Here is a 26398-nt window from a genome sequence, read left to right as displayed (position 1 = left end):
CATGGTTTGTATGTATAAGAACATCTTCTGTATTTTCCACAGTATGCATCCGATGAAGTGAGCTGTAGCTCACGAAAGCTTATGCTCAAATAAATTGGTTAGTCTCTAAGGTGCCACAAGTACTCCTTTTCTTTTTGACTAACTAACAGTAATTGCCTCTTACAGGCCTGCCATCCTGCAGGGTCCAGAGCATCTCACAGATTGTGTGTATGGGACTCCACAACCAGCTTGAAAGTGTGGCTGCCTCCAGGGAGGAGTGTCCATGCCAGGAGCTCTGTACAACTGGGGTTTGTTAGGGTAGCAGGCAACCAAGTGACCCCATGGGGGATCTGAGCAAGCCAGTGAGGGGTAATCCCCCAGCTTAGACAGGAAGCTCTACAGGAGTAGGGACTGCCTCTCACAATGTGTTTCTGTAGCCCACACCCACCCAATGTGGTGCTCTCTCTACCTCTCGTGGTGACAGTCACAGACAGGTGATGAGTCTGCTACTGCCTTGGCGGACCTGGGCTTTTCGCACCACACAGTGGAGACTCATGCTTTAAGATCCAGAGGTCCCACGTCTCATACTCCCTGCTAGTGCCCAACCCAGAGTGCGGACAGGATAACATTTGTACAGCACCCAGCACTGGGGCTCATGCTGGTTGGCCTCTGGGTGCTGCTGAGTATAAATGTTCAGTAATAAAAAATATCTCATAATACAACAGGAACCCCCAGCTGCTCCCAGGACCCCCAGTATGGCCACCCCTGGAGAGGGTCCACCTCCGCTGCTGCCCAGCCAGGCTGCTCGGCGGGGAGAGCGCCCCCCAGGCCTCCCTGCAGCACGTGATCTCTCTCGTGGTCTTCCCTCCAACGCCTGGACCCCACTTTGCTGGGGAGGCTGGCCAGGATCACAGCCACAGGCAGGCTGGACTAGCCCCACGGGCCGAGGCACAAACGGTCTGCCCCCAAGCCCTGTGGACCGGGCTCAGCCCCGGGTGATCCGCCTCCAGACAGGCAGGCCTTGGAAAAGGGGCGGATTGAGTCCCCGCTACCCCCGGGGCTGGACCCGCGCCCGGCCTAGACCGGATCGTTTTCTCCGGGTCGGCGGGTCCAGCCGGACAGAACACGCTACAGGGACGGACGGTCGACGCTGTAGCGCTCGATTGAGTTGGCCTGTGGGAGGGGGCACCCGCATTTCCGCCCCGCTGAGCGGCCAGCCCGTGGATGACACGCTTAGCAGGCGCCCGGCGCCACTGACACGTCATCGCTGGGGGCGGGGTAAGCGAGCCGGCCGGCTGGCGAAGACGGGACCAGAGCCCCATGGAGCCGCCAGGGGAGACTCGGCCCTGCCCCAGGTACCGGCGGCAGCGTCCCCGGCTGGTGCCCCTGGAGACAGCAGGCGTCTCGGGCCAGAGCGGCCCCTGCCGTGGCGCTTTCGCCCTCGCATGGGAGCCCGCGCGGGGCTCGCAGGAGGGCACGCAGTGCTGCCGGCTCGCTCTGTGCGCGGGAGCCCGCCCGCCTGCCCTGGCCCGGGCCCCCCTCGCGGCGGCGGGGCAGGCAGTGGGTCCGGCAGTGGGTCCTGCCTTACAGGTGCTGGGGGTGCCCCAGCCACAGGCGGCGCCCTGCTCCATCACCAACCCCCGCCACAGCGGGCGCCCAGCCAGCTCGGTTTCCTCTGCAGGTGACGCGCTCCCTGTGGCTTTCCCTGGGTTGAAGGCTCAGTGATGAGAGGGCAGCGGCGTGGGCACTGCTGACACGGCTGGACTGGGGAGCGCGTGTTGTCCGGCTCTGGGTGGAAGGGACGCCCCAGCTACCTTCGCCGCTCCTGGAATTGGGTTGTAGAGAGGCACTCGCAAGGGTAGCCGCCTGACAGCCATGCTGAGGCAGTTGCTCTAGCTCTGCCTTTTAAAGCATGGAAATCTAGCTACCGCTCCACATTTTAACATCCCTTTAGAAAAATGGACAAAACTTGAAGCAGAAAATGTGTTTTCTTCCCTCCCCCCCCCCCCCGAGGCTGTTTCTGCTGTACAATGTGTTTCTTGTGCCCTCCATGCCTCATCAGAGGGTGCTGGGCTCTGTTCTGCCGCAGTAGTGCCAGGGCCTGCATGACAGCCCCTCCCCCTCCATTTACATGTAACACTGGCTGCCTCCCCTGCAGACCGACCGGAGGATCGGGTGTGCGACAGAATAGGAGCTAAACAGACTGGCTGGATGCAGTTGGCCTCGAGCTTCAGCTTACTGTCCTCGCTGTTGAGAGAATGCCTGTCCAGCAGCTGGGAATCGGGAGGCCTTTTTGACAGCCTGAAGGATGGAGGGCTTGACTGGAGTGGGAGAACGTCTGAGATCCTCTGGGAAGCTTCACAAGAGAGCAAATCCAGCCCCGAGCTGGGAGTCTGCTAAAAGCAGCCCTTTAGTAATTAGTTTCTCCTTCTGGCAGCTTGTTTTCTGGACATGCTGGTTGGCTGCAGCCCAGTCACTGTCGTGAAGCAGGTTGGGCTTTTATGAGAAACAGGGTCTAACTGGCTCCAGGGCTTACTTGCCTTTGCTTTTCCTTCAGGGGCCACCTCCTGGACCTGCCCTGGGAGGACATCCTGGTGCCACACATCCTCTGCCATCTGCCTCTGCGACAGCTCCTGAGCCTGCAGAGGGTCAGCAAGCCATTCCAGACTCTCATCCAGCTGTACCTGGCCAACATGCGCTGCTTTGACTCTAGCCAGGTATAGGAGAGTTGTACACTTGGCGCTGGGGAGAGCTGTTACGTATGGGAAGAACCTACAATGGGAAAGTCAGGCTAGGTAGGAGGGAGGAAGGCAAATCACAGTCAGAATATTTGCTCTGGTTAACGTGCCCCGCCCCCATGCTTTCAGGGGCTGACAGGAGTGATTCAAGTCTCAGCAGCGCACAGATTTGTTAATAATAGGCCATTAGGCTGACAGGAATGATGAAACCAGAAGCCCTTCCCATGGCCCTATCCAAGCACCAGCAGGGGGGAGCAGAGAGGCGCTAGGCTGGGAATGGGACAGACTCTCTGTTTTGCCCAGGTGTGGAGGCAGGTGGGAATGATGCATACAGCTGTGTGTGTGTGGAATATGGTGTGTCTAGATGGGTCTGGCCCCTTGAGGCGGGGGGATGGGAATATGATGTGCGCAGGTGTGTCCAGCCTTAGGGGCTGGAACTCACCAAGCCAAGTATTCTCCCAGCCCTACTGGGAAGGTGGTATGGGGGGCTGCAGGGATGGCTCTTCCTGATGAGTAGGAAACACAGGAGACTGTAGGCTGGGCCTCAGTGAAGAGCTGATCTACACACAAATCAGCACAGAAATAGTAAGAGGTGTATGTTAAACCAGTTACAAATCAAACTTGGGGAGTTATTTTAGTGCAAGTCTGAGTGAACACATTTATTATGGAATAGCAGTGGTTCAAGTGGATTTAGTTAAATTCACTTTTTTACCTACTGCGGCTAAATTCACTTGAGCCGCAGTTGTTCAAAAGACGTGTGTTCACATGAGGACTTGCATAGCTTAGGAGAGATTAGATGGAAGGAGTGACTGGCTGGGAAAATTTAAAAAAAGAGCAAAATGGGCATTACTTGCCCTAGCACTGACTAAGAGGGGCAGGCCTGTCTGCAAGTATTTACAGCTGGAGAATGTAGAGAGGCAGGGATTTAGAAACAGAAGCAATTCAATGGCATTAAGAGGAGGTAACCTTGGATTGAAGAGCTGGAATAACTTCTTGATGGCAAGAATTCTCGTACTGTGGAATGGTCTCCAAGGGAAGCTGTGGGAGCCCCATCCCTTGGGCCACTGAAGTGGAGAAGAAGCTGCAGGAAGTGCTGCAGCCCTGGTGAGGGGGTGGATTTGGTGACCTACCAAGTCTCCTCTGGCTCTTCGCTCTTTAATGTCTCTGGTGCAAGGAAGAGACTAGTGAGGGAGAGAATCTAAGAGCCAGAGCAGCGTTGATACACTGGAGGTCTTGTTCTCTGTTCTCCCAATGCAGGTTGGTCCTAACCTCCCCAAAACTGCTTTCTGTAACCTTCTGAAAGACAACGAAGTTCTGCAACAGCTGGCGCTCCAGAACTGCTCTGATTGGCTGACTGACAAGGAGCTGCTTCCTGTGATTGGCCAGAACCACCACCTGCAGCAGATCCAGCTGAGCAGCTGCCTGCAGCTGAGCCGGCATGCCCTGGTGGCCATCTCACTGAGCTGCCCCCATGTGCGTGGTCTCTCCCTGGCTCACTGCGAGTGGGTGGACAGCCTCTCTCTGCGCAGCCTGGCTGACCACTGCAAGGGACTGGAGTCCCTGGACCTGACGGCCTGTCGCCAGCTGAAGGACGAAGCCATCTGCTACCTGGCGCAGAAGTGCAGCAGGCTGAAGTCCCTCTCTCTGGCTGTCAATGCCAACGTGGGTGACACGGCGGTGGAGGAGATTGCCAAGTGCTGCCCTGAGCTGGAGCACCTGGACCTCACTGGGTGTCTGCGGGTCAAGAATGAGTCCATTAGGTACCAAGTTCGTTTAACTGTGCATGCAGGATGGGGGCCCTCCACGTGGGGTTGGGGGGAGATCAGAGAGAAAGAAGGGAGGCTGGGTCTCTTCCTTGCTCGCTCCTGTGGTGCTGGGTGCAGTGGCAGCTTGAGGCTGCTGGGAGGCACTGGAGGACAGCATAGATACTAGATGTAACAGATGGGGGCTTGGCTACAGTAAGCTCTCTGGGATGCCATGGAGAGGGATCAGGATTGAGCTGATCACCAGATTACCATCTCCTGCTTGTGCTCTATGCCCAGGCAAGGCCCTCCTCCCATGGGTACTGTGTGTCACCTTCCAGTAACAGTGCAGGAGGGTGCTGGGAGCAGGAGCTGTTGCCTCCAGCCTGTGCTCTCTCTTGGTAGGGTCCTGGCCGAGTATTGCACCAAGCTGCGCTCGCTGAAGGTGAAACACTGTCCTAAGGTGGCCGAGTCCAGCCTGAGCATCCTCCGTGGCCGTGGGGTGGAGCTGGATGTGGAGCTGCCGCTGCAGAGGGCCCTCGTTCTCCTGCAGGATGGGGTTGGATTTGCCCCCTTCATTAACCTTCAGATCTAGAGGAGGGGGACGGCTGCTGCTGCTGAGGCGGGAGAGAGCGCCCAGCTGGCCTCTGCCTCCTGGAGGGTGCTGTAAGAAATTGCTTCTGAGACACTCAGAGGGAGCAGTCAGTCCCATCAGTGTGGCTGGTCCTGATAGGGCTCTCTGACCTCCCTCTACCCCCCGCCCCCTTGGTGCTCTTTAGCCACGGCCGTTTTTGTAACGGGGCTCCCTCATTGCCTCCTGGGGGGAGCAGCAGCACTTTGCAGTGGTGTGAAAAGCGAGAGGCGCTCTCAGCAACGCCGTGGTGCTGAACACACCCTGGCTGGGCCAGGTCAGCTGGTAAACAGGATATATTATTTAAGCAATATTTAAAATCTCGAAGTCCAGCATGCTGGGCATCGGCTTTACAGAGAACAGGATGCTGTGAAGGGACTATGGCTGTGGACTGGCTGCAGAACTGTTGAATAAACCATACCACCTCTGCCCCATCGAAGGGGAAGTGCTGAGCTCTCCTCCCAGCCAGGACAGGGCTTGCTGAGCTGGGGGGGGAGGGAGTCTCAGTGATAGCTACAGCACACTGGAACGACCTTGTCAGAAACCGGCGGGCCATCTCCCAACAGCAGTGGCACAGGCTAGTCGCCCTGACCAGGCAGCTGTGGGTCTGGGGAGCTTTGTACCCGGGGCAGCTAGCCTGTACCACCACTTGCTGCGTGTGCTACTGAAGCTATGCTGCTGTTTTTAGCACCTGGCTCGATGAGAGCTGGGAATCGCAGCCCTAGCTTCAAGTGTGGGCTGGAGGGGAAAGTGACACTAGCTACCTGGAGTGATTCCCAAGTGCTAGGGCAGGGAGAAGAGTGAGGCCCCTGTGGGTTCTGTACAGCAGGCGGTAGATACCACTTACTGCTGGGGAACTCAGTTCACATCTGAGTTTGGTCAGCAGTGTAGCAAGCCTTCATCCTGGGGCTGTGTCCCCTGCTCATCACAGGGCTGGTGGCTGCCACTCAGGTTCCAGCCCTGAAATAGCAGGGCCCTGGAGGGGTGTCCTCAGCTGCTGGCCCTATCGGGCTGCTGCAGAGCCATCAGGAATTGTGCTGGCAGAGGTGTGGGGAAGCTCACAATACCAGGCCTAGTTTCTAACCTAAGCCCTCACAATCACTGTGCATTCAACACGTTGAAGGAGCTGCAGGTAGCCAGTCTACAGGCACCATCTCATGCCTTGGGCTGGGGTGTGGCAGAGACAGAAAGATGCAGCTTAAGCCTCCAACCAACCATGAGGGACTGCGAGTGCGCGACCCTTCCCAGGAGCAGATGTATTCTGGCTGAATTCCACACTGATACACGCCATTTTTACTAACAGTCACGATCAACAGAAACACCATTGCACGCACATTTAAAAAGACGGCTGTGAACTGCACTAGCCACACATTAGCTATAAAAAATCCCCATGCAAGGAATGGCAGAGAGGTCCAGGACACACAGCAGCTGTGTTGGTCAAATTTGCCATAGTGACAGCTGGCTCCTGGCTGCGGAGGGACAGTTTGGAAGGTTACACAACAGCGTTGCGGAACAGGCTTCTCTGGGACATCATGCTATAATTAGAGGCTGACAGCAGCATGCTGGCTCCTAGTGGTAGGTTAGTTCCAGTCAGAGGCGTGTAGAAGGCCCCTCTCATCCTTCCTGCCTCCCTGGTCTGTTCCTCCATGCCTCAGCCAGCAAGGCAGAGGAAGATGCCTTGGAGGGAATGTCCATCAGTGGAATTTGTATTTCTTGGCTGGCTTGAGGCTGATGTAAGTTCTCTTCATCTCCTCGCTCTCTGGCTTTTTAATGTCTTTGTACCTTTCTCCCTTTGTACTCACCACCTGGTTGTCAATGTAGCGGATCAGTTTCTTGGGAGCCTAGGAAGGAAGTGAAATTGATGTGAAGTGGAAAGTGATGGGAGCCCTGGGTGCATCTGCAGGGCAGGCTTGGGTGGGTCTTCGGGGCAGGTGGAATTAGCATCAACTGAAAGGGTTAGGTTCTGTGTCTCACACGTTCTTTAAGAGCAGGACTAGCTGATCTCAGCGGCTGGAGAACGCTGTGTGAGTCTTGGTTACATAACTGGTAGGAAAGCAAGATGAAGCCATGGGGGTATACATACACCCCCGTGGGGAAGCACAGCATTAGGCTGAAGTGGTAAACAGTGACAGCCCCTGCTGCCCATCTTACACCTCTCTTGGCTGGACCAGTTCCCCCTTCCTTCCAGCCAAAGGTTCTGTGAACGGGGCTTTCACTGTGGCAGATTCACTCTGCTGCCAACCTGTAGTTAGACCCTGCTATAGCCAAAGACTCTCATAGCCATACCGACCGTGGCTCTCCTCACCTCCTTTGGCGGCACCGGCCTGTGTGTTTTCTGGTCCTCCTCGCTGTCCACCATCATGTATCTGAAACACAGTCGGGAATTAGTGAAAGCTGCAACACACACAACACTATCATGGGCTACTCACATCCCATTTCCTTATCCCCCGCCACATTTTCAGTGTGACCTCAATGCCTGCTGCACTCCACTTCCAGCTGGAACACTGGGGATGAGCCCAGGACTAACAGTGGGAGGGAGGAGGTACTACAGCATCAGAGGTGCTATCCTTTCAATGGGTGGGATCTGCACAGCCAGCTAAAGGACCCTGAAGCGACGTCCCAGGCCATGTGAAGTGTACCTGAAGGCAGCCTGGCTACATGGTTTGCTTAAGTAGGCCCAGATCCTCCAAGATATTTAAGTGCCTAGCTCCTAAATGGCAGTTAGGCACCTAAATACCTTGGAGGATCTGGGGCCATAATCCTTGCCTCTTCCACCTCTGAGCAACTCTTGACAGGGCAAGTTCTGGACTATTTTAGGAAGCAGGTTTGCTACTTTCCAATCTCTGTGGGCGGGCAGCATCTACGATGTGTTCTGAGCACCATGCAGCTGAAGGACTCGACTGAGATGCACAGCGGTGGGTTCCTGGTAGCACAGTGCTGAAGTGGCTGCATCTCTCATTTCAGAGATGACTTCCCTTCAAAACTTCATGCACTTTGCTAAAGGGTTTTGTTTGAGGGGTAAAGTGTCACCTCGCTCCATGTTTGACTGATGCACAGGTACTTGCTCACTGCACTGATGAGTTCTTTACTCCCTTTTGCCACTCTAGAGCCAATACAACTATGTGACAGCACAGCCAGCCTTGGTCTTGTCCCTGAGCTAGGATAGCTGCTCCTGTGTATTTCCAGCTAGAAGACTGCTCTCGCTCACTGTGCTTGAGTTGTGTTGTAAGGACCTTGCCAAAGCCACCATTAAAGTGAGGTTAGCATATGTGACTAAATGGCACCTTTTTACTCAACACATCTGCTCCCTCGCGATCACAGCAAGCCTGTGTCAGATCAGCTGGAGCTAGGTTAGCCCTTGGGAGACAGCACTACTCTGGGAGAGTGAGCTGGGTTCTGTTCTGCCTTGCTCACACCCGCCAGCTGAATTCCAGCTGTCACTTATCACTGGCGGTGACATAGGGAAGCAGAAAGAACCAGCCTGGAGGGGCAGATCCCAGCTGGGCAGGTGCAGGCTGCAGCTTCAGCACTTACAGATAGTGACTTTAGGCTTGTCTGAGCCAGACGTGGTTGTAAGAATCAATAGGGAAACCCCGAGCAGAGTTCACATCCCTTCTCTGACTGGACCTGCATTTTGAGATTAGCCATGGCCCAGGCATGCCAGGATCGTCCCCTTACCAATGGCCCAACTGCAGAGTGGCACACACCAAAGCTCTCGGATAGGTCACTTTGGCAGGGTAGCCTGGGTGGGCAAGTTCCATTTGTGACTATTTCCCCAAGCCCCTTATCAGAGCCCGTTCTTGCCACTAACAAGGACATGAGCAGATCCTCGCTGCTTGGTACTTACTTCTGTAAGATAAATTGTTTGAGGTCATCTTGTTTGGGCGCTCGGTGGGACCTTGCTGTCTCCTGGGATTAGAGAGTAGGAAAGGATGTGCGTGAGCTACAAAGCCATCAGCTGTCCAATTCCATCCTGTTAGCTAGTCCCAGTGTGAAGAAGCTACCCCGGATACTGGCCAGTCAGCGTTAGGGGAGGAGAATGCATGGGGCACAACCTCTCTCATGGCAGCCCTGCAGGCTGGACAGCCTGTACCTGGAATCCCTGGGGAAGGAGCCAGCTCAGTGGGATCTCACTGCTCTGCTCACAGGGTGAGGACCTGCTGGCCTCTTCCATTTGCTATGGGGACATGGAAGATCCCCACAGCCACTTTCAGAGGTAATGAACTATGTTTCATCTTGGTGTGATGCCCTGCTGTATTTGTGGACACCGGTTCCTCCAGTCCCCCCCGATGCTGCTGCCAGGGCCACAATACCTTCATGTTAGCGCCCCCTGGGCCAGGTTCCACCTTCTCCTCCACCAGTAATTGCACCGCCTCGTCCAGATTTCCCAGTGCCATGGCTAGTGCCTTCTGAGCCTGGCTGAGGGTGCAGGCTGGGAACATCTCCAGGAGCAGCTCCACCCCATCCTTCGGGTCACCTTCTGCTCCCTGGTCAGGGTAAGACAGACCTGGGCTGACTCTGGAGGGCTGGGCACTTTAGGCCAGGAAAATTGGTTTCCGGCAAGCCAGATATTTTTCCGCAGAACCAAGTCTCCTCACACGGGCAGGTGCAAACCTCATCCCTGAAGCTGGGGAGCTAGTTATAGGCTTAGCTCTTTGCAGGCTCTGCCCTCACACACAGCAGCAAGGAGTCTGGATACTATTGGCCTACTTCTTGCCAGCAGATTAGCAGTCCCCCAAGGTAGGTCTTCTGGGTGTCAGCTCATTTGCCTACTGTGCTGCTGCACATCCACCCCCCCAGAGATTCTGGGAACTGGCCCATTTACCTGTAGCCCTGACAACTGGCACTCCCACCGTGTGGCGTCGCAGCGAATGGGGGCGGGGAGGGGTTTAAGCACAGCATGCTCCTACGGCAGCAGAGACGCTGAAGTGCAGTAATGACAGTTTCTATAAAGCACGTGACAAATGGTGACAATCACCGAGCAAGAAGAGGGCATCAGTATGCATGTTCTTGCCCCAGTGCAGGGGGAAAGAGCAGGGATGGGACCAGGTGTGCAGGGAAGTGCTCACAGTGGGAATACCAGCTGAGCAGTGCTCTCTACAGCTGGAGCACGGCTGATGGGCCCTGGAGAGTAAACGCTGGCTTGTCCCTGAATTGCACAGAGGGGACGGAGGATGATCCAGTACCGTACAAACATTATGAACAAGTTCTGCAAACTCTTTCTTCAGGAACCACGGCACCCACCACTGAAATGCAGCCACCTGTCAGGTGGAAAGGGGAAGCTGTACAATGGTTTAGAACAGGAAATGGAGAATGTAAGAAATTAGAACTTGGGAGGGGATTTAGGGATGCAGAATTCAGCACTCAGAGTTGATATTTGGCTTTTGTGAAAAGTCCCGTGGGATCTTTAATTACAAGCAGGCAGATGCTCTGCTACCTCCCGTCCAGAAAGTAGCACAGCGTCCCCCAGCTGCAGGGCTGGTTCAGTGCTGATTCAGAGGGAAGAGCACGAGCTGTGGAGTTGCCCACACCACTTCTGGCAACCTTTGAGTTTTCTTGGAAGGTTTCCCCTCCCAGTACTGACAAGACCCTGCTCATCATATCACACAAGGTGAGGTCACATCTTGAGATAATATTGCTTCCGGCCACCTGCACCACATAGACCCCTACAGAGCCAGATTATGTCCAGCCCCGTATGGTAACCTGTGGCATGCAACTCTGTCTGTCCTGTGTCTAGTTCTCTATGGCAACATCCCAGTACCTGAGCCATGGCTCCCTCTGCTGGTATATGCAGCCTCCCCTCATCAGAAGCTCCTGCCCCCTGCTCATCGCTCTGGTTCAGCTCTTCAGCAGGGGCACTGCTCGCACTCTCCACAGCCTTTTGGCAAACCTTTCCTTAAAGACACAGTGCATATTTATTTGTGAGCAGCCCTGTAAAGGTTACAGCTACCTATAGCTTTCGTTATGGGAAGGACAAGGTTGCTACTGTGCTGCATGCCAGCACTAATTCCTTTCTCCATGATTGGTTACCAGCCAATGCTCTCCTACTACTGCCAATCAGGTATGGCTGCCACCTTGTTCATACAGCCTGCAGCGGGGCAGAGTTAAGGTTGTTTGGGTGCCTTAACTGTGTGTTTCCAGACCTTAACATGTTTGGATATCTTTTAACTGACACCTTGATCTTTTAAATGAATTTCTGGGGTTTGTATTACTGGGGTTGGGGTAAATTACACCATCCCTGTAGAGTGTTTTATTAAGTGACTGGTACATACTCTCAATTGTTGTCTGGGAATTAATTTACATGTAGGCGAGGCTCCTGCACGGTGTGAGGCCCAGTGTGCAATGTGGTCAGGCTGCTTTGATGAAGCCAGCATTGTACTGGGAGTGTGTGTGTGGAAGATGGTTAATGTACCAGATTGAGAATCAGGATCCCTGGCTTCTTTTCTCCCAGCTCTAACACAGACTCCCTGTGTGTAATAAGAGGAAGTCATTTAGAGGGTATATGCCTCAGTTTCCCCATCTGTAAAGTGGGGATGATGCTTCCCCGTGCATGTGAGGCACCTTGAGATTGTAGCTTGGAGGGTGCTGTAGCCATGCTGTGTATTATTGTTACACTATCTGTAGGCTGCTCTCCAGTATGCATGATAAGGGCGGGGCAGTCTGCTCTATTATGTGGGGCCTTTTGGCTCCAGATGAGATGCCAGTGAGGCTTCGGTTGGACAAAATCTGGCCCCTCTGCCCCGATGGGTCTCACCCCTCATCCAGCAATTCCTGCAGCCAGCCACTAACTCCTGGGTGGGTTAGAGCAGTTCCTTTAGAAAGGCATCCCATCTCAATTTACAGACGCCAATGACAGAGAATCCAACTGACTCTCTCAGGCTAAGTATCATGTACAAGAGACTATCTGGGTTTGCAACCCTTGAGCGATGCTGCTAACGGGAATGCAGAGAGAAATCCCCAACTTACTGGCTTTGGAAGGAGGATTTGACCTGGTCTGTCCAATCCCGTTTCCAAACTATACACAAGACCCCTCTAGATACCTCAGGAGCAATAGTCCTGTAGAGGGAACCTTCCCCTTACTCTGCATTCACTTTATATGCGGTTGGGATCACCAGCAACCCCAGGGATTTGTTCAAGTGGGTTTCCCCCCACAAGTGCCTCTAGTTCAGCCACAAACAAGTGCATTCCAACCTACCAACCCTCCCACATGCTCCTGTCAAGACCGACTTAATCTGGTTAGAAGTGAAGCGATTCAGAGTCCCCTGTGAGACTCTCCTAAATATCCCAGCTTAAATGGCAAGATCATGCATTGTTCTGTGACGCTCCCCATCCCTCAGAGAACTTAAGACTAAAACCACATCCTTGATGCACCTCTGCATGCCTGAGCGTCCACCGTGCAACTTACCTTTGTTGCGAGCTTCACTGAGCCTTTCTGAGAGGGCAATCATCATTTCACAAATGTTCCCGCTGCAAGAGACAGTCGCAGTGTGATTGGCATAGGGAGCACAAGCTTCTCCTGCTGATCTAGGTACCTACAAGTCCCCCACCCTGAAATCACTGTATAGTGTCTGTGTAGTGTTCCCCACACACCTGGCAGAGGTTGAGAGAGTCACTAACAGCAGACAGCTGCTTCTGGAATTCTACACTGAGCACATGCAACTCAGTCTATGCAAAACAACCATATTGCTGAGCCACCGATCTAGAAAGATGGACCCTGTAAAGCCAGTGTGTGCAGCAGACTAGTGCCATAGTAAATCCAGTACAACAAACTGGGGTCTCAGAAGGCCTGGGGCCGGCTTGCAATCTGTACTGCTATTTGTCATCATGTACCCAAGTAAAGGCAAGACCCCGTACACGACTGCATGGTTTTGGGACCAGAAGATCCTTAAACCAAAGCACTGAGCTGCTTGATGCAACAACTGAGCTCTGTGGTACTATGACACTTAGACCCAGTTCTTGAAGCGTGGCATGTATGTCCTAGATGATTAGAGGCACACACCTGTTGATTTCTGCAAAGCCAGGGATATACGCCTCCATCATTTCCACAAACATGTCCATATCAAAGTTCTCCTCGGACGACTCTGGTGAGCCTAGTTCTTCTAGGACACTAGCGATGTAGGAGAAGAAAACTTCATCCATCCCGCTGGAGACAAGGAGAATGCAAGTTTAGGGAGCTGAGCTAACAGGTACTCACCTCCCTAGTGCCCTTCCACGTAGTGCAACTGCAGTCACAGGACCCACTTGGCCAGCTTCCTGTACTGTGATTGGATCAAATCTCACAAATGAAGGCACATAGGCCCTTGTCAATATTTGTAGGGCAGATTTTCAGGGATAATCTGAGGTGCTGCAGAAAATGACTTGTGCAGTTTAATTTGTGACCGTTTTCCTTCCCAGTCAGCACTAAAGTAATACCCCAGTACACTGCTGGGGGAGGGAGGACAGTACTGTTGGAGTTACAGTGTCTGGGCAAGGTCCTGAGCACTTGTGACAATGTTAATTCTGGTATTCTGGGCAGATTCCAAGGGTAATTGTACTCTGTAGATAGAATTTCAGGTTAACAATCTACTGGATGTAGTACTCTTCTTCATTTTCTGTCCTAAGCCTGCATACGGCTGCCACTTACCACAAAACAGCCACTGCATTCCAACCTAGAGATGGCTGCATTTCATTAGTGGGCAAAGTTCTTGTTATATAAACTGTGTACGGGTATATCAGTCTGCTGTTTGAAAAGCACTTCGGGATCCCTTTAAGATGATAGGAGCTAGCTAGATCTGTGTTACTGCATAAGAAATTAATAACCTTATTCCTTAGTTTCACTGGAAGCTACTAAATGATAACACTATTAGGCTATGGCTACACTGGCACTTTACAGCACTGCAAACTTTCTTGCTCAGGGGTGTGAAAAAACACCCCCCTGAGCGCAGCAAGTTACAGTGCTGTAAAGCGCCAGTGTAAACAGTGCCCCAGCGCTGGGAGCCACGCTCCCAGTGCTCTAAGCTAATCCCCTCGTGGAGGTGGAGTACCAGGAACGCTGGAAGAGCTCTCCCCCTGTGCTGGTGCGTGACCACACTCGCTCTTCAAAGCGCTCCCGCAGCAGCGCTTTGAAGTTTCGAGCGTAGCCAAGTTACAGATGGTGCGAGGGCTCTAGCAGACTTTGGACAAATTACATGCATCCCCGAGATCTGGATTGAGGGGCAGCAGAATACAATAAATGGAGGTTAGAATATCAGACCTGGAGTTTAATAAAAGGGGCAACTAATAGAAAGTCCAAATTCAAAAGATGAGCTGGAACATACCTGAGATCGGCATCAGGGATGTGGGACTGGATGAAGCATGTCAGAGAGTCTCGAATGATTCTTTCAAGATCCATGTCTCTTTAAATGGGTTTCTTTAAGTGGGGGGGAAAAAAACATATAATTTCAGAAGCAAAAATGAGACCAAAGCATTCACATTCACAACACCTCCATGTAGGCTCATGCAATCAGAACAATTCATGAACTCCACCCGTCCAGCATATTGGCCTGGGGAACTGTCGGAGTTACCTGCAGTATGAGGAGCCACCAGAGATATCAGCCCAACACAGTCAGACCACTCTTGTGTTTCACAGCTTCTCTCTGCTACTGGTGTCAAAGGCTTTCACAAGTGCAGAGTAAAGCTCCCTCGCTCAGCAGGTGTAGTACAGCTAGAAATCCTAACAACACGTGTCAAGCTGCAGAGTTGCGGAATCAGATGGCAGGATGGACTCCAATGAAGGAAGGCTTCGGGTGTTGCTTGCTCACCGAGGGTGAAGATGGATCTTCCAGCTAACAGTGTTTTCAGTGATGCCTGGCTTTGTAAATGGGTGGGAGACAGGATAGTGCCTTTCAGTAAAAGGGCAGCCTATCGCGGCTTTCACAAGGGAATACCAGGCAGGGCACAGCCAACCAGTCTGCCAGCCAAAATATCAAAGGTCTCCCAGTCAGACAGGGCAGCGCCAGCGGAATCCTGCATAAACAGGAGCCCATTGTTGTGCTTTTTGAAGGAGCTGTTCTGTAGGTGAATGTGACCACAATGGGAGCATTTGATAACAGTAACTGAGCAGGGGCGTTCTAAGGATCACAGACCTCCCACATAAGCAAGGGCAGGACTGCACTGTCCACCCACGCTCTCTCTGCTAGCAGCAGAGTCCAGTCTGAACCCACTGGAGAGATGCTATCCCACCAGCTGTCTCACTCATAACTTCCCTCTTGTGCTTGAGGTACATGTCAGCTGACGGCACAGCAGGGAACTTCTCACTGCAGGGCCTGAGTTACAGACACAGACGCCTACTTGCGGATGGATCATGATTCCTGGTGAGCGACGTGGGCACAACCCCAAAGAGCTTACAATCTACAGGCACGATCACACTTCCAGCACGCATCAGTGGCGAACCTCCCTTCATTGGGAGCAGGACCAAACCCTAAATTAGGCAGCACAGGCCTCTAGGAGAGCAACCCTGTGAGGTGCTGAGCACATCTCCTAAGAGAGGACTTTACCAGAGCTAACCAGATACAAACAGCTACCCGATTGTGCTCAGCACTGGGTTCCAGGGCCCCTGTGGGGAACCGCACTTCCAGCCGGGTTATAAGCTTTGTTTTCATGTGTGAATACAGTTTTGGAGCCCGTCCCCCCCCTTGGCCAGAGAACAGCAGGGCTCCTGTGTATTCTGCAAGAGCCATCTGGAATTTATCTCCAGACACAGAACCCCCTGCACCAGCGCACTGAACGCCAGACTGTGGCGCCACATTGGCAGGTACTCTGTTGATCATGCCAGGGTTTAGAACTGATCACAGCAGCATTCTGTGCTCAGCAGAGCAGGGAGCAGAGTAAACAATTCTGGCAAATGGGAGAGATTCATAGACTCCAAGACCACTGTGATCATTTAGCCTGCCCTCCTGCATAGCACAGGCCAGAGCACTACCCTAAACTAGAGCAGATCTTTTAGATAAACACCAAACCTTGATTTAAAAGTGGTCAGTGATGGAGAATTCACCATGACCTTGGGAAGTTATTCCAAGGGCTAATTACCCCCACTGTTAAAAATTTACACCTTCTTTCCAATCTGAATTTGTCTATCTTCAACTTCCAGCCATTGGATCATATTCGACCTTTGGCTGCTAGACTGAAAAGCCCTCTCTTATCAAATTTTTGTTCCCCACTTAGGTACAGCGGACCCTCGCTAGAACGCATGTCTATATAACGCGAATTTGCATGGAACACGGTCGTGGCCATGGATCCCAAATTTAATTACTTTAATTGCAATTAATTTTAATGCGGTCCTCGCACATGGATCCCAAATCTTGCATTCTAGTGAGGGTCCGGTGTACTTACAGACTGTGATCCAGTCACTCCATATCCTTCTCTTTCTTAAACTAAATGGGTTGTGGGATGCAGGGAAGAACGTCTACAGTCCTCCTGGTGGACAGAACTTCACAGCAGCTGGACCCAGGCTACACTACTCACTATCAGCTGGAATAAGAACCACGACTAATCTCAATTTCTTAAGAGCTAAAGGCCAAACCCACTTGTTCTCACAAGCTCTTCTGCAACTCCAGCCTTCTGCCAATATTCCCATTTTTCTAAATTTAATAGTTAAAAGACCCCTCCCCTCCCTGACTCTTTCCCATATTCCATCCCATCATTTTTCTTTGGAGGTGCTCAAAAGCTCACAGTGAGGGGCATCAAAAAGGGAACCTAGATAAATAACATACCTGCAAAAAACAACAGAGGAAGGAAGACATCTCCAGCAAGACAAATGTATTATTATTATTAACCAAAAAGGCCTCTTTGCAGTAATCACAACATGAACATTTTCATTTCATAGCATTGCAATAAAACAAAAGCAAGGAAGTATCCTAATAAGAGCTCTCCAACATGAAGGCCTAGCCACATGCCACCCCTATATGTGTCTATTTGTTGCACGGCTTTTCCATTTCGGCTTAGGAGGACTCTTTGCTAGTAATTTTCTTGCTTCTGCAAATGTCATATCCTTCCAGTGTGGAAGCTGACCATAAACAAACACCTCTCTGCTGCCCATGTGTGTGGTTTTTTTTAAATGAATCATATCTTCTTAGTTGACTGGCAAAAATCAGTTTGCCATCCTCAACCTTGCAGCTTATATCCACTGAAGAGCAAGCTAGATTCTCTTCTGCCTCAAGCATCATCAACCCATTTACTAGCAAAATTCTGACTTCAGAATCTCATTGTTGGGGAGACTGTACTAAGTAGCAGTTCTGCAGATGCCAAGCCCAACCTGCAATCGCTGGTCACTAGCAAATTCCCTGAGCTTGCAAGTCCAAGAAAGGTCATTAACCTTTACAGAAAGCCTGGATGGCCAATAAATATAGAGCACTGGGGATGTCCTTTTTACAGTCACTACTGGTAGGGAGAGAGTTCATCACCCTCTTACTCAGACCCATCATGACATTCTGCTGGTAGGAGAAGAGATTTTCATCATTTCTGTGAGGCTGGCCAATACTGCTATGGGAGAGAACTGTAACAATAAAATGTAACAATAACCGTAACAATAACTTTTTCTGACAACCCAATTTACTGAACAATAGAGCACAGCCCACCACATCAAAGGCACTTCTGCAAGGTCCATAAATTAGTTGCTAGTAATTTATTCTGATCAATAGAACTGGCAAAGTCACTTGTCTCCTTAATCAACAGCACTTGCAGGGGAGCATCAGACTGGGAGGAAAGGAAGAGAAGGATAAATAAATCAGCAACTGGAGTATTGCGGCTCAGACCAACTACTAACTGATCATTTACAATCTCTTTCCCAAACCTTTGACAATTCCTGAGAAGATGTCGGTTTGTAATGATTTTGTCCCACAGAATTACCCAGGTTGGTTTCCAAACAAAGGGAATTTCCAACGTTTAGGTAGACAGACAGACATTAGAAAGAAGCTTCAGTCAATGTGCATAGAGTCCTTCTCAGCTTTCTCAGAATGACTATTTTAGCATCTCCCCAAACTTCATTTTTACCTCCAGATTTAAGATTTTGTTCTCAGAGAAACCCACCTTTAACAGGCCTCTGAAGAAAGGAAACTCTTTTGTGATAAATTCATGAGAAGTTCCATGCCAAACGGGGGATGGGCAGAGTTTGGATAATCTGGGTGCTTTTCAATGAGTCCTCCATAGCCCTCAACTTCCCTGCCACAGAGGAAAATGGCAAACAGAAGTGAAGAACGTCTCAATTGCTGAGCTTCCTTAGTTCCTGGAACTACAGAAAGAGACTTTTTATAACACTATATGCTATGAACTCCCCGTGTTCTTTGATATCAGTTAGTGACAAAGGACCCCAACCCCATTACTGCCACCACAGAATGTGAGACAGTCTTCTGGGATGTCTGAACCAGGCTCTATCACCTCCATATTGCTTAACCCCATCCTCAGTGGACCACACTCTTAAAGAGCAATGCACATTTCCCATTCTCCTCCCAGCCAGAGATCACCTTTCTCTGAAGGCTCTTCTTCCTTGGGATATCTACTCACCAAGAGCAGGTAGCCTATGATGTGCTGATTGTGATAGCAGCATTATGGCAGGACATGGTCCAGATTTATTCCCTGTCCAGGCAGACTAAATTGGCAAAGGCAGTCTTCTTTGCTCACACAATAAAATACTGGTGATTATTATTTAGTGTACCCTCCAAAAACAAACAAACAAAAAAAAAATCCAGCCACCCTTTTCTCAATCAAAGACATTGGTTTTTGGAGTATTGCAGCTCAGACCAACTAACAAAATACTCCTTTTTCCACGCCTTTCAATGCGCAGACATTGGTTAGGCCTCAACTTCCCTGTGATGGTAGTCATTATTATTTTACAGATGGGGAAGCCGAGTCATCAAGTAGTAAAGTGACTCGACCAAGTTCATTCACGATGTCTGGCAGAACTGGGAACCAGAACCCAGGTCTCCTGACTCCCAGGTCATTAGCAGATCCCAAACTGAATGCAGAGCATCATCTCAAAGAAATTTGGAAGGAAGCGTTAGTTCTTGGATCATCCTCATAGCAAGATGGTTTTTAAATGACAGGCCTGGCAACTTCAGTAACTGAGTTAGCTCCATTGCTAGGTCTCCACCACTGCCAGATGTCTGGGCCCAGTAGGACTAGCAGCTCCAGCATTGGAGTCCATTCTTTTCCAACTCACAGGAGTCTGGAAATCACTACTTTAGTAAACTTAACAGATTAATCTAGTCAAAGCAACGGCCTTATGGCATTCTGCCTTTTGAAGTTTGGAGGTCATCTCAGCTTCTTATTAGTTGAAGGCAGATAAACAGTCGATTCGCTCTATGTAACTAGCATTCTCTCTATGAAACCCCTCTGGAGAGGGGCATGATAGGATAAGGCTGCCTCTCAGATGAGCAGCGTGTGATTTCAGTGGCCTTGCAGGAGGCTAGTTTCCATTGCTGGAGAGAAATGGGGGTTACAGAGTCAGGCATAGTGTCATGTGTGTGTTTGTATGTGCATGTTCTTATCTACATGAGTCTGGTTATTCTTAAACTGTGCACAAGCAATTCCAGGAACCCCAGTTCGGTCGCCCTCGGCTGCTGCCTTAGTGACTATTCCCCCACATCTCCAACCATCCTCCCAGCTGCTGGAACCTTCCCTCACTGGCTGATCCAGGATTCGCCACTCTAGAACTAGAAGGCCAGCAGCAGATTCTCCCTTAGCAGATTCATCACACTGCCCTCTGCTGACCTGTTATAGCTCAGTGGATTCATTACACTATCCTCAGATGCAACGTCAAGAGCAGAGCAGTCCTAGCTCGTGTGGTCAGAAGAGACAATGCTCCATCAGTTATTTTATCAGCAAATAGGGAGATGACGAAAGTATGTGGGTTCCACAGGCTCCCACGCCCCACTTAGTGGACAGAAAAACATCTGGTTTCAGAATATTATATATGGGCAGGAGAGGGCCAATTGGCTTAGTCTCTTAATTATAAGTCTCAGAATGACATGTCAACAGGATAGTATTTTACCATATCCATCAACAAGAGCCATATTTAGATAAACCTATTCATTACAAAGCCAAGCCATTATATTCAAACTGCAAAGATGTGTTTTTAATTTAAAGGCTGTAAGACCACAAGCATTGAGCCCTCAGAAAAATGAAAGAGGGCAAGCACACCTGCCAACCCAGGCACCTGCCTCTGAGACACACCTCCTTCTAAGGTACACAGACCATCCAGAATTTCTCTTCAAGTGAAACAGGACCTTGTATCTCAGACCTGTCCTTCCCTTTCACGTGACACATTCATCTGGAATGATTGTGAAGTCTGAAGGCTCTGCTGCCTATCAGATTTAGTTTGTAGTTATTCTCCTGAAATAGAGAAAACTAAATAAAAATCCATGAAAAAATATTTGGAAACTGATTCTTCAAGATCAAACTAATCCTTGCAAATTTTGTTTTGTGTTATCGAAGTTTCAGAATGCCTTACCTCAGGACAGCAGAAAGCCTTTAGTGCCGTACCTTCTTCTATTTATGACGTGAGAGGATTAACTGCGGGCTCTGTTACCAGTTCTCATCTTTTAAGCAGAGTTTTGCAGGGGATGAGTTTTATAATGCAGTTTATAATCCCCTAAAGGCAGGGGAAATAATTTTCCCCAGGGCGCAAACACAATTGTACTGAAATGATGCTATCATTCTTTTAAGCCTCCAGCCTCAACTGCAGCGTGGATTTTAACATAACCACCTCTTTGGTGGGTGTTAGCTGGCTCAGCTCTCTACGCAGAACTCCTTAATTATTTTTCACCGTTATAAAATGGGCCTGAGAACTCTTCCTAGCTTCCTATGCAAAAACGTAGCTCTTCTTTCATGCATAGCCAAGAAATGGCATTGCTGTCATTCTGCCTTGATTGGTTCTTTTAGAAGAAGTGATTGTGTCATCCCCTTGCTGTGGTTACAACCTTATAGTTTTACACTGTCAGAACTGAAGATCTCAGACCACTGGAATTCCTTGTCATCTTTTGGAGGGTCTTATAAAATAAAACCCAACCTATTTAAGTGCTAACAGTGTGCTCAGGGGAGCTTACCATCTGAATACAGGTATCCTGGCAGGATGGGTTCAAGTTGCCATATTGGATGGACTGCTTATTTGGTTTCCACAAAACTCATTTGGTCAGAGCTATTTCTCAAACTGGGCTGAGAGAAAAGTGGTGTCATTTAGAAAAAGGTGTGAAGGGACCACTTGAAAATCTATTCCTTTCTCTATCAAACACCTTTGCTCACTGTGTTGTTGATGCTATGGTTCAATAGGTTATTACACCATCCTAAATATCTCAGGGTTTATCTACAAAGCAGTAGCTGTGCACAGGCTAGCCTACCTGAGCTAGTCTGAATCCAGCTAGCATGGGTAACAATAGCAGTGAAAGACAGCACAGGGTGGGCTCCAACACAGGTAGTGCAAGCCCGGCACAGATAAGCCCATACTGCATGGTCTCCATTGCTATTGTTACCCACACCAGCTGGATTCAAGCTCGCTCATGCACAGCTTTTGCTGTATAGACGTACCCATAAACTGTCATGGTCAGTGCTACCCACATCTGTTCTCTGCTGTACCTCCATGAACAGAAGGAGTTTTCCCTCCCCCTTACATGACCTACATGTTGGGTCTTTGCAATGGAGCTCCAGAAAATACTCTCCTATAGTTATGGTATGATTATCATGGTACAGTACTAATGGAAATACCTAGTTTCATTTTATCCTGGAAACTTCTTGACTAACACACACATTCTGGAGGTGGAATTATCCCCAAATTCTGATTTTTTTCCAGTTTCTCTTAGTACCAGTTACTTTAGGGGTAACAGGCCCATGAGTCTGTTGCTGGACTACAAGAATTTCACTTACAGGCAGGACGAAAATGTTCTCTCACATACAACACACCTTTTTTTTCCTGCTGGTGCAGAGATCCATGCCAAAGCTAGAGCCCTTTATATTAACTAGAGAGCTAAAGATGGCACATCTACAATTGTATAAATTATTTAAGCTTCATCTTTCAAATATCTCTGCTCTGAAAACACAGGATCAAATCCCAGTAGAAGCTTCTTATCTTTTGTCCTGCTGTAGTAGATACATTGAGTCCCATGCACTTTACAGCCTGTGGATCTTTCAGATGAGACCTTAAAAAAAAAAAAAACAACCAACCAACCAACCAACCAAGCCTTGTCTGCTCTCCATGAACAGTAAAGATCCTCCAGCATTTTTTGTAAGGATAGATGCTGTGATGAGCCCTACAGACTGGGCTGGAGTCTTGCTGAAACTAAAGGGCAAAAGCTGCCCTTCAATGGAACAACAACAGGCATTAGAGACAGCAGCTATATTTTCCTTTATTGTTCTTTCCCCCCCCCTTCTTGTGCATTTCCTGTCTTAAAACAAACAACTCCTCCCAAAACCTAACCAATCAAAATGAAAAAAGGAACATTTTTCAACAACAGCTCCCTAGCTACAATCCAACAGCAAACCGACTCACACTGTTCTCCCCCCCCCCCCCCCCGGGAACTTTCAATACAAGCAACAGACTCTCTCTAACAAACAATTTACTCTCTGAAACACTTTGTTAAACTTAAAAGAAAACTTTCCACAATGAATAGCCTCCAGGATATTTAGAGTTCCAGTATTTTAATGATTATGCTTTGGTTTTTGTTGTTCTGTGCATAATAAGTGTCTGAAGGACTTTTATGGTGTGGTTGCTATGGGAGAGCAGGTCAGGGTTCTTGTACACGTAACACAATTAACTGTATAGTGTTGCAACAGTAAAATCAGGCTTCTATCAACAACCCGATACCCTCCAGCCTGATACTTCTAATTAATACAACACATAGTACATTTGTCAATGGCCAGAATTTTCCCTCCCCTCCTATTGTCACACAGCATGCTGTGCATTGGATAGCTGCAACTCTCCTCTCCAGAGATGGCTGCACTTCAGTAGTGCTGTATGTATACAGAGCCCTATCTTGCAGCCCTTACCTAGGCAAAACTCACATTTACGTGAATGGAAGATTTGCCTGAGTAAGGACTACAGGATCACAGCTAGGCTTTGTAAGGCTTTTTGGTACCTGTTGTATAGTCAGCAGTTCATTCTAGGACTGTTTAGCCCAAGCCAAGAATTAGGGAGACCTAGTGTGGGAAGCACAGAATGTGTAGTTTAGGAACAAGAGACAAGGAATCTATGTAGTAGTCTAAAAGAATTTCCTTTATATTAATTATGATTCTTCTCTATTGCAAAGGACACTACAATATCCTTCAGTATGAAAGGTACTATATAAATGTAAAATATTAAGCTGAATATGTTAATAGGCGTAGTAGCCTTGGAATTTTGTGGCAACATTTCTCAAGTTCTACATTTCTGTGGTGTTTGCTTGAAAAACCATAGAATTGGAGGACTGGACAGGACCTTGAGTGTATAATAAATACAGCAAAATCCTATTCCTAACCAGCAAAAGGAGCTGTGGTCCCAGCTATAACTATGAAACATTACTTGTGTGTCTTATTAAAGCAGTAAGACACCAGAGGATGGAGGCTGAGCTGTGCCATCACAGCACCTTTGCATTTTCAGCATGGGCCTCAAAAGCAAAGTGTTAAACCACCCGAATAATAGGCTGATTGTTAAAAACAGTCCTGAGCTGTAATCCCAGTTCTGACACAGACTGGCTGTGTGACCTTGGGAAAGTCATTTAATCTCTTTGATTCAGTTTCCCCTTGTGTAACATGAGGATAATGTTCAGTTACCTACCTCACAAGGAGTTATGAGGATTAGCTAATGTTTATAAAACACTTTGAACAAGTGCTAATAAGTGCTAAATGTTGTCATCTCAGCGTGACACACCACATGAAGTACCTTATTTCCTCATTTAATGCTGTTTTAAAAAGTAAGTTGTTTAAATAGCAGGTTTCAGAGTAGCAGCCGTGTTAGTCTGTATTCGCAAAAAGAAAAGGAGTACTAGTGGCACCTTAGAGACTATCCAATTTATTTGAGCATAAGCTTTCATGAGCTGTAGCTCATAAATTGGTTAGTCTCTAAGGTGCCACTAGTACTCCTTTTCTTTTTTTAAATAGCAGCTATCTCCATACATCTGGGTGCTACAAAAACAAACTGGGACTAGAGAAAAGCAAATATTGAACCTAAAGTTAAACTAATCATAACTTTTGTAATGAATTTGCTAGAGCTGTGTCACTTTTCAAGACCCCTGTCCCAGTTGCTTTTAATAGTATGTTAGCCAAGAGGCCAGGAGCATGAACAAGAACTCTAGATAGTTGTATGATTGTAAGTCAGGAGACTTTGAATATCACAATCCCACTATTATTAAGTGTCTGGAAGTCAAACTAAAATACAAAAATCTAGAGTTTAACTCCCCCATCTCTCACACGTCTTCCCAGATCCATTACCAAGAAACCCAAGCGATCACCAGCAAAAGAAAAAAAAACAACACAAACATGGAAGAGGATTGAAGACAAAGGCACATTTGATTTTTATTATAGTCGGATATATTTTTCTTGTAAATGTCATGTGACAGCTGTCAAATAAAACCACACACAAAAGCAAGCAGGGCTATACAATTCTCTCAGGGCTTGGCAGACTGGTGTGATGTTATGGGAACCTCTCCGGCTGCGTGTACACACAATCCCCACCAAGCGGAATTGGGAACCATGGAGACAGAACCACATCAAGGAGTCTTGGGGATGCAGGCAGCATTTTAGTGGTCAGAGTCAGGACTGGGCTGCGTTTCTGGCTCTGCCACTGACTTGCTGCATTGCCCATGGTAGGTCAGGAGGGGGACAGGTTTTCAGCAAGCGACCCCTATCCTGAATGCTGCCATTTTTAGATGTCTAACTTTAGACACTTTGAGGCTGATTTTCAGAAGGGCCCGGCTCAGCAGTTACAGCTCCACAGTTCCTAATGACTTTGGCTGAATTCTCAGCATTTCTAGAAGTCGGGGAAAGGTGCATCAAGTTGGGCAACCCAAAAAACGAAGGCACCCAAAATCAGAGGCTGCTTAGATGTGGCTTGGTCTCAGTACACCTTTGATCTGCAGAGAAAGGTACCGTGCGGATGCCGTCAGCTATGCTAGCGCGGCCCCACGGGCGAATCCCGCACCCCGCGGATGGCGCTATGGCCTGGCCACTCCACACGTGTCCGTTGGGTGTCTGACACGCGGTCTGACCCAGGCGCTCAGGCCTGGCTGCCGGGTCCAAGGAGGGCACTCGGACCTGGCACTTCGCCCCCACACGGCGCTTCTGCTGCCCCCGCCACTCCCTGCAGCCCCCGGCCCCCGTGGGCGGCTCTGGGCGGGCGCTCACTGCACGCGGGTGGCTGGGGCACAAGGGCCGGCCCCCCAGGCTGCACCCAGGGACCCCGCCACCTCCTGCACTCAGGGGCCCCTGGGGACAGACACACGGAGGCGCTCCCCCGCCCCCCGGGACAGACACACGGACGCGCTCCCGCCGCCCCACCGGGAGCCCCAGCCGGACAGACACAGGGGAACGCGGCCATAGACAAGCAGGCGGGGGAGGGGCGTCACCTGGCCTCCTGCGCGTCCCCGCCGCGGCCTCGCGCTGCCTCCGGGCCAGGTCCCGCGCAGTCAGGTTGAAAGCAACAGGTGACTCCCTCCGCCATAGAGTTGGGACTGGGAGGCTAGAGCAGCTCCCGCCCAATCGGGCTCCTGCGCCGCCATCTTTATTGTGGGCACGAGGGACTTTCCAAGCCGGCTGCAGAGGCTTTGTACGGTCGAGCTAGGGCGCCTGCCTGTCGCTGCCTGGCCTGGAGCCAATGGGGCCACCCCTGCCACGCGCCCCAGTGCCCCTCCCACCACCTGTGCCCCCGCAGTCCCCCGAGGGTTGCCAACTTTCTACTGGCACAAAACCGAACGCCCTTGCCCCTGCCCCGCCCCTTCCCCGAGGCCCCCTTCCTCCCCCTCCCCCACCCCCACTCACTTTCACTGGGCATGGGCAAGGGGTTGGGATGCGGGCTGGAGCTGAGAGGTTTGGGGTGCGGGAGGGGGCTCCAGGCTGGGGCAGGGGGTTGGGAGGGGGTAAGGGCTCCGGAGTGGGGCTGGGGATGAGGGGTTTGGAGTGCAGGAGGGGGCTCAGGGCTGGGGCAGGGGGTTAGGGTGCAGCAGGGGGTGTGGGCTCCAGAGGGGAATTTGTGTGTGGGAGGGGGCTCAGGGCTGGGGCAGGGGCTTTGGGCGTGTGGTGTGGCCTCTGTGTGCAACTTTGGGTGCAGGAGGGGGCTTAGGGCTGGGGCAGGGTGTGCGGCCTCCAGGTGGTGCTTACCTCAGGCATCTCCT

At 50.3% G+C, this 26398-nt stretch overlaps 2 protein-coding genes across 2 annotated transcripts; one reads left to right on the top strand and one right to left on the bottom strand.

Moving 5' to 3' along the window:
• The first annotated feature begins 1237 nt into the window (after positions 1 to 1237).
• Positions 1238 to 7773, top strand: FBXL15 (F-box and leucine rich repeat protein 15). Its single transcript, XM_074958511.1, has 4 exons — positions 1238 to 1334; positions 2537 to 2696; positions 3975 to 4477; positions 4865 to 7773. The coding sequence occupies exons 1-4, from the start codon at positions 1300 to 1302 to the stop codon at positions 5052 to 5054; spliced, it is 888 nt and encodes a 295-aa protein (XP_074814612.1). The 5' UTR covers positions 1238 to 1299; the 3' UTR covers positions 5055 to 7773.
• On the bottom strand, positions 6375 to 25784 carry CUEDC2 (CUE domain containing 2). The gene is made up of 9 exons (XM_074958513.1): positions 25634 to 25784; positions 14387 to 14478; positions 13090 to 13233; positions 12496 to 12557; positions 10852 to 10985; positions 9404 to 9577; positions 8938 to 8999; positions 7396 to 7456; positions 6375 to 6931 (listed from the first exon to the last, which is right to left on the bottom strand). The coding sequence occupies exons 2-9, from the start codon at positions 14458 to 14460 to the stop codon at positions 6785 to 6787; spliced, it is 858 nt and encodes a 285-aa protein (XP_074814614.1). The 5' UTR covers positions 14461 to 14478; positions 25634 to 25784; the 3' UTR covers positions 6375 to 6784.
• Between the last annotated feature and the right edge of the window lie 614 nt (positions 25785 to 26398).

Source organism: Natator depressus, chromosome 7, assembly GCF_965152275.1.
Source record: "Natator depressus isolate rNatDep1 chromosome 7, rNatDep2.hap1, whole genome shotgun sequence".
Taxonomy (NCBI): domain Eukaryota; kingdom Metazoa; phylum Chordata; order Testudines; family Cheloniidae; genus Natator; species Natator depressus.
This window is presented reverse-complemented; position numbering and strand designations above follow the sequence as displayed.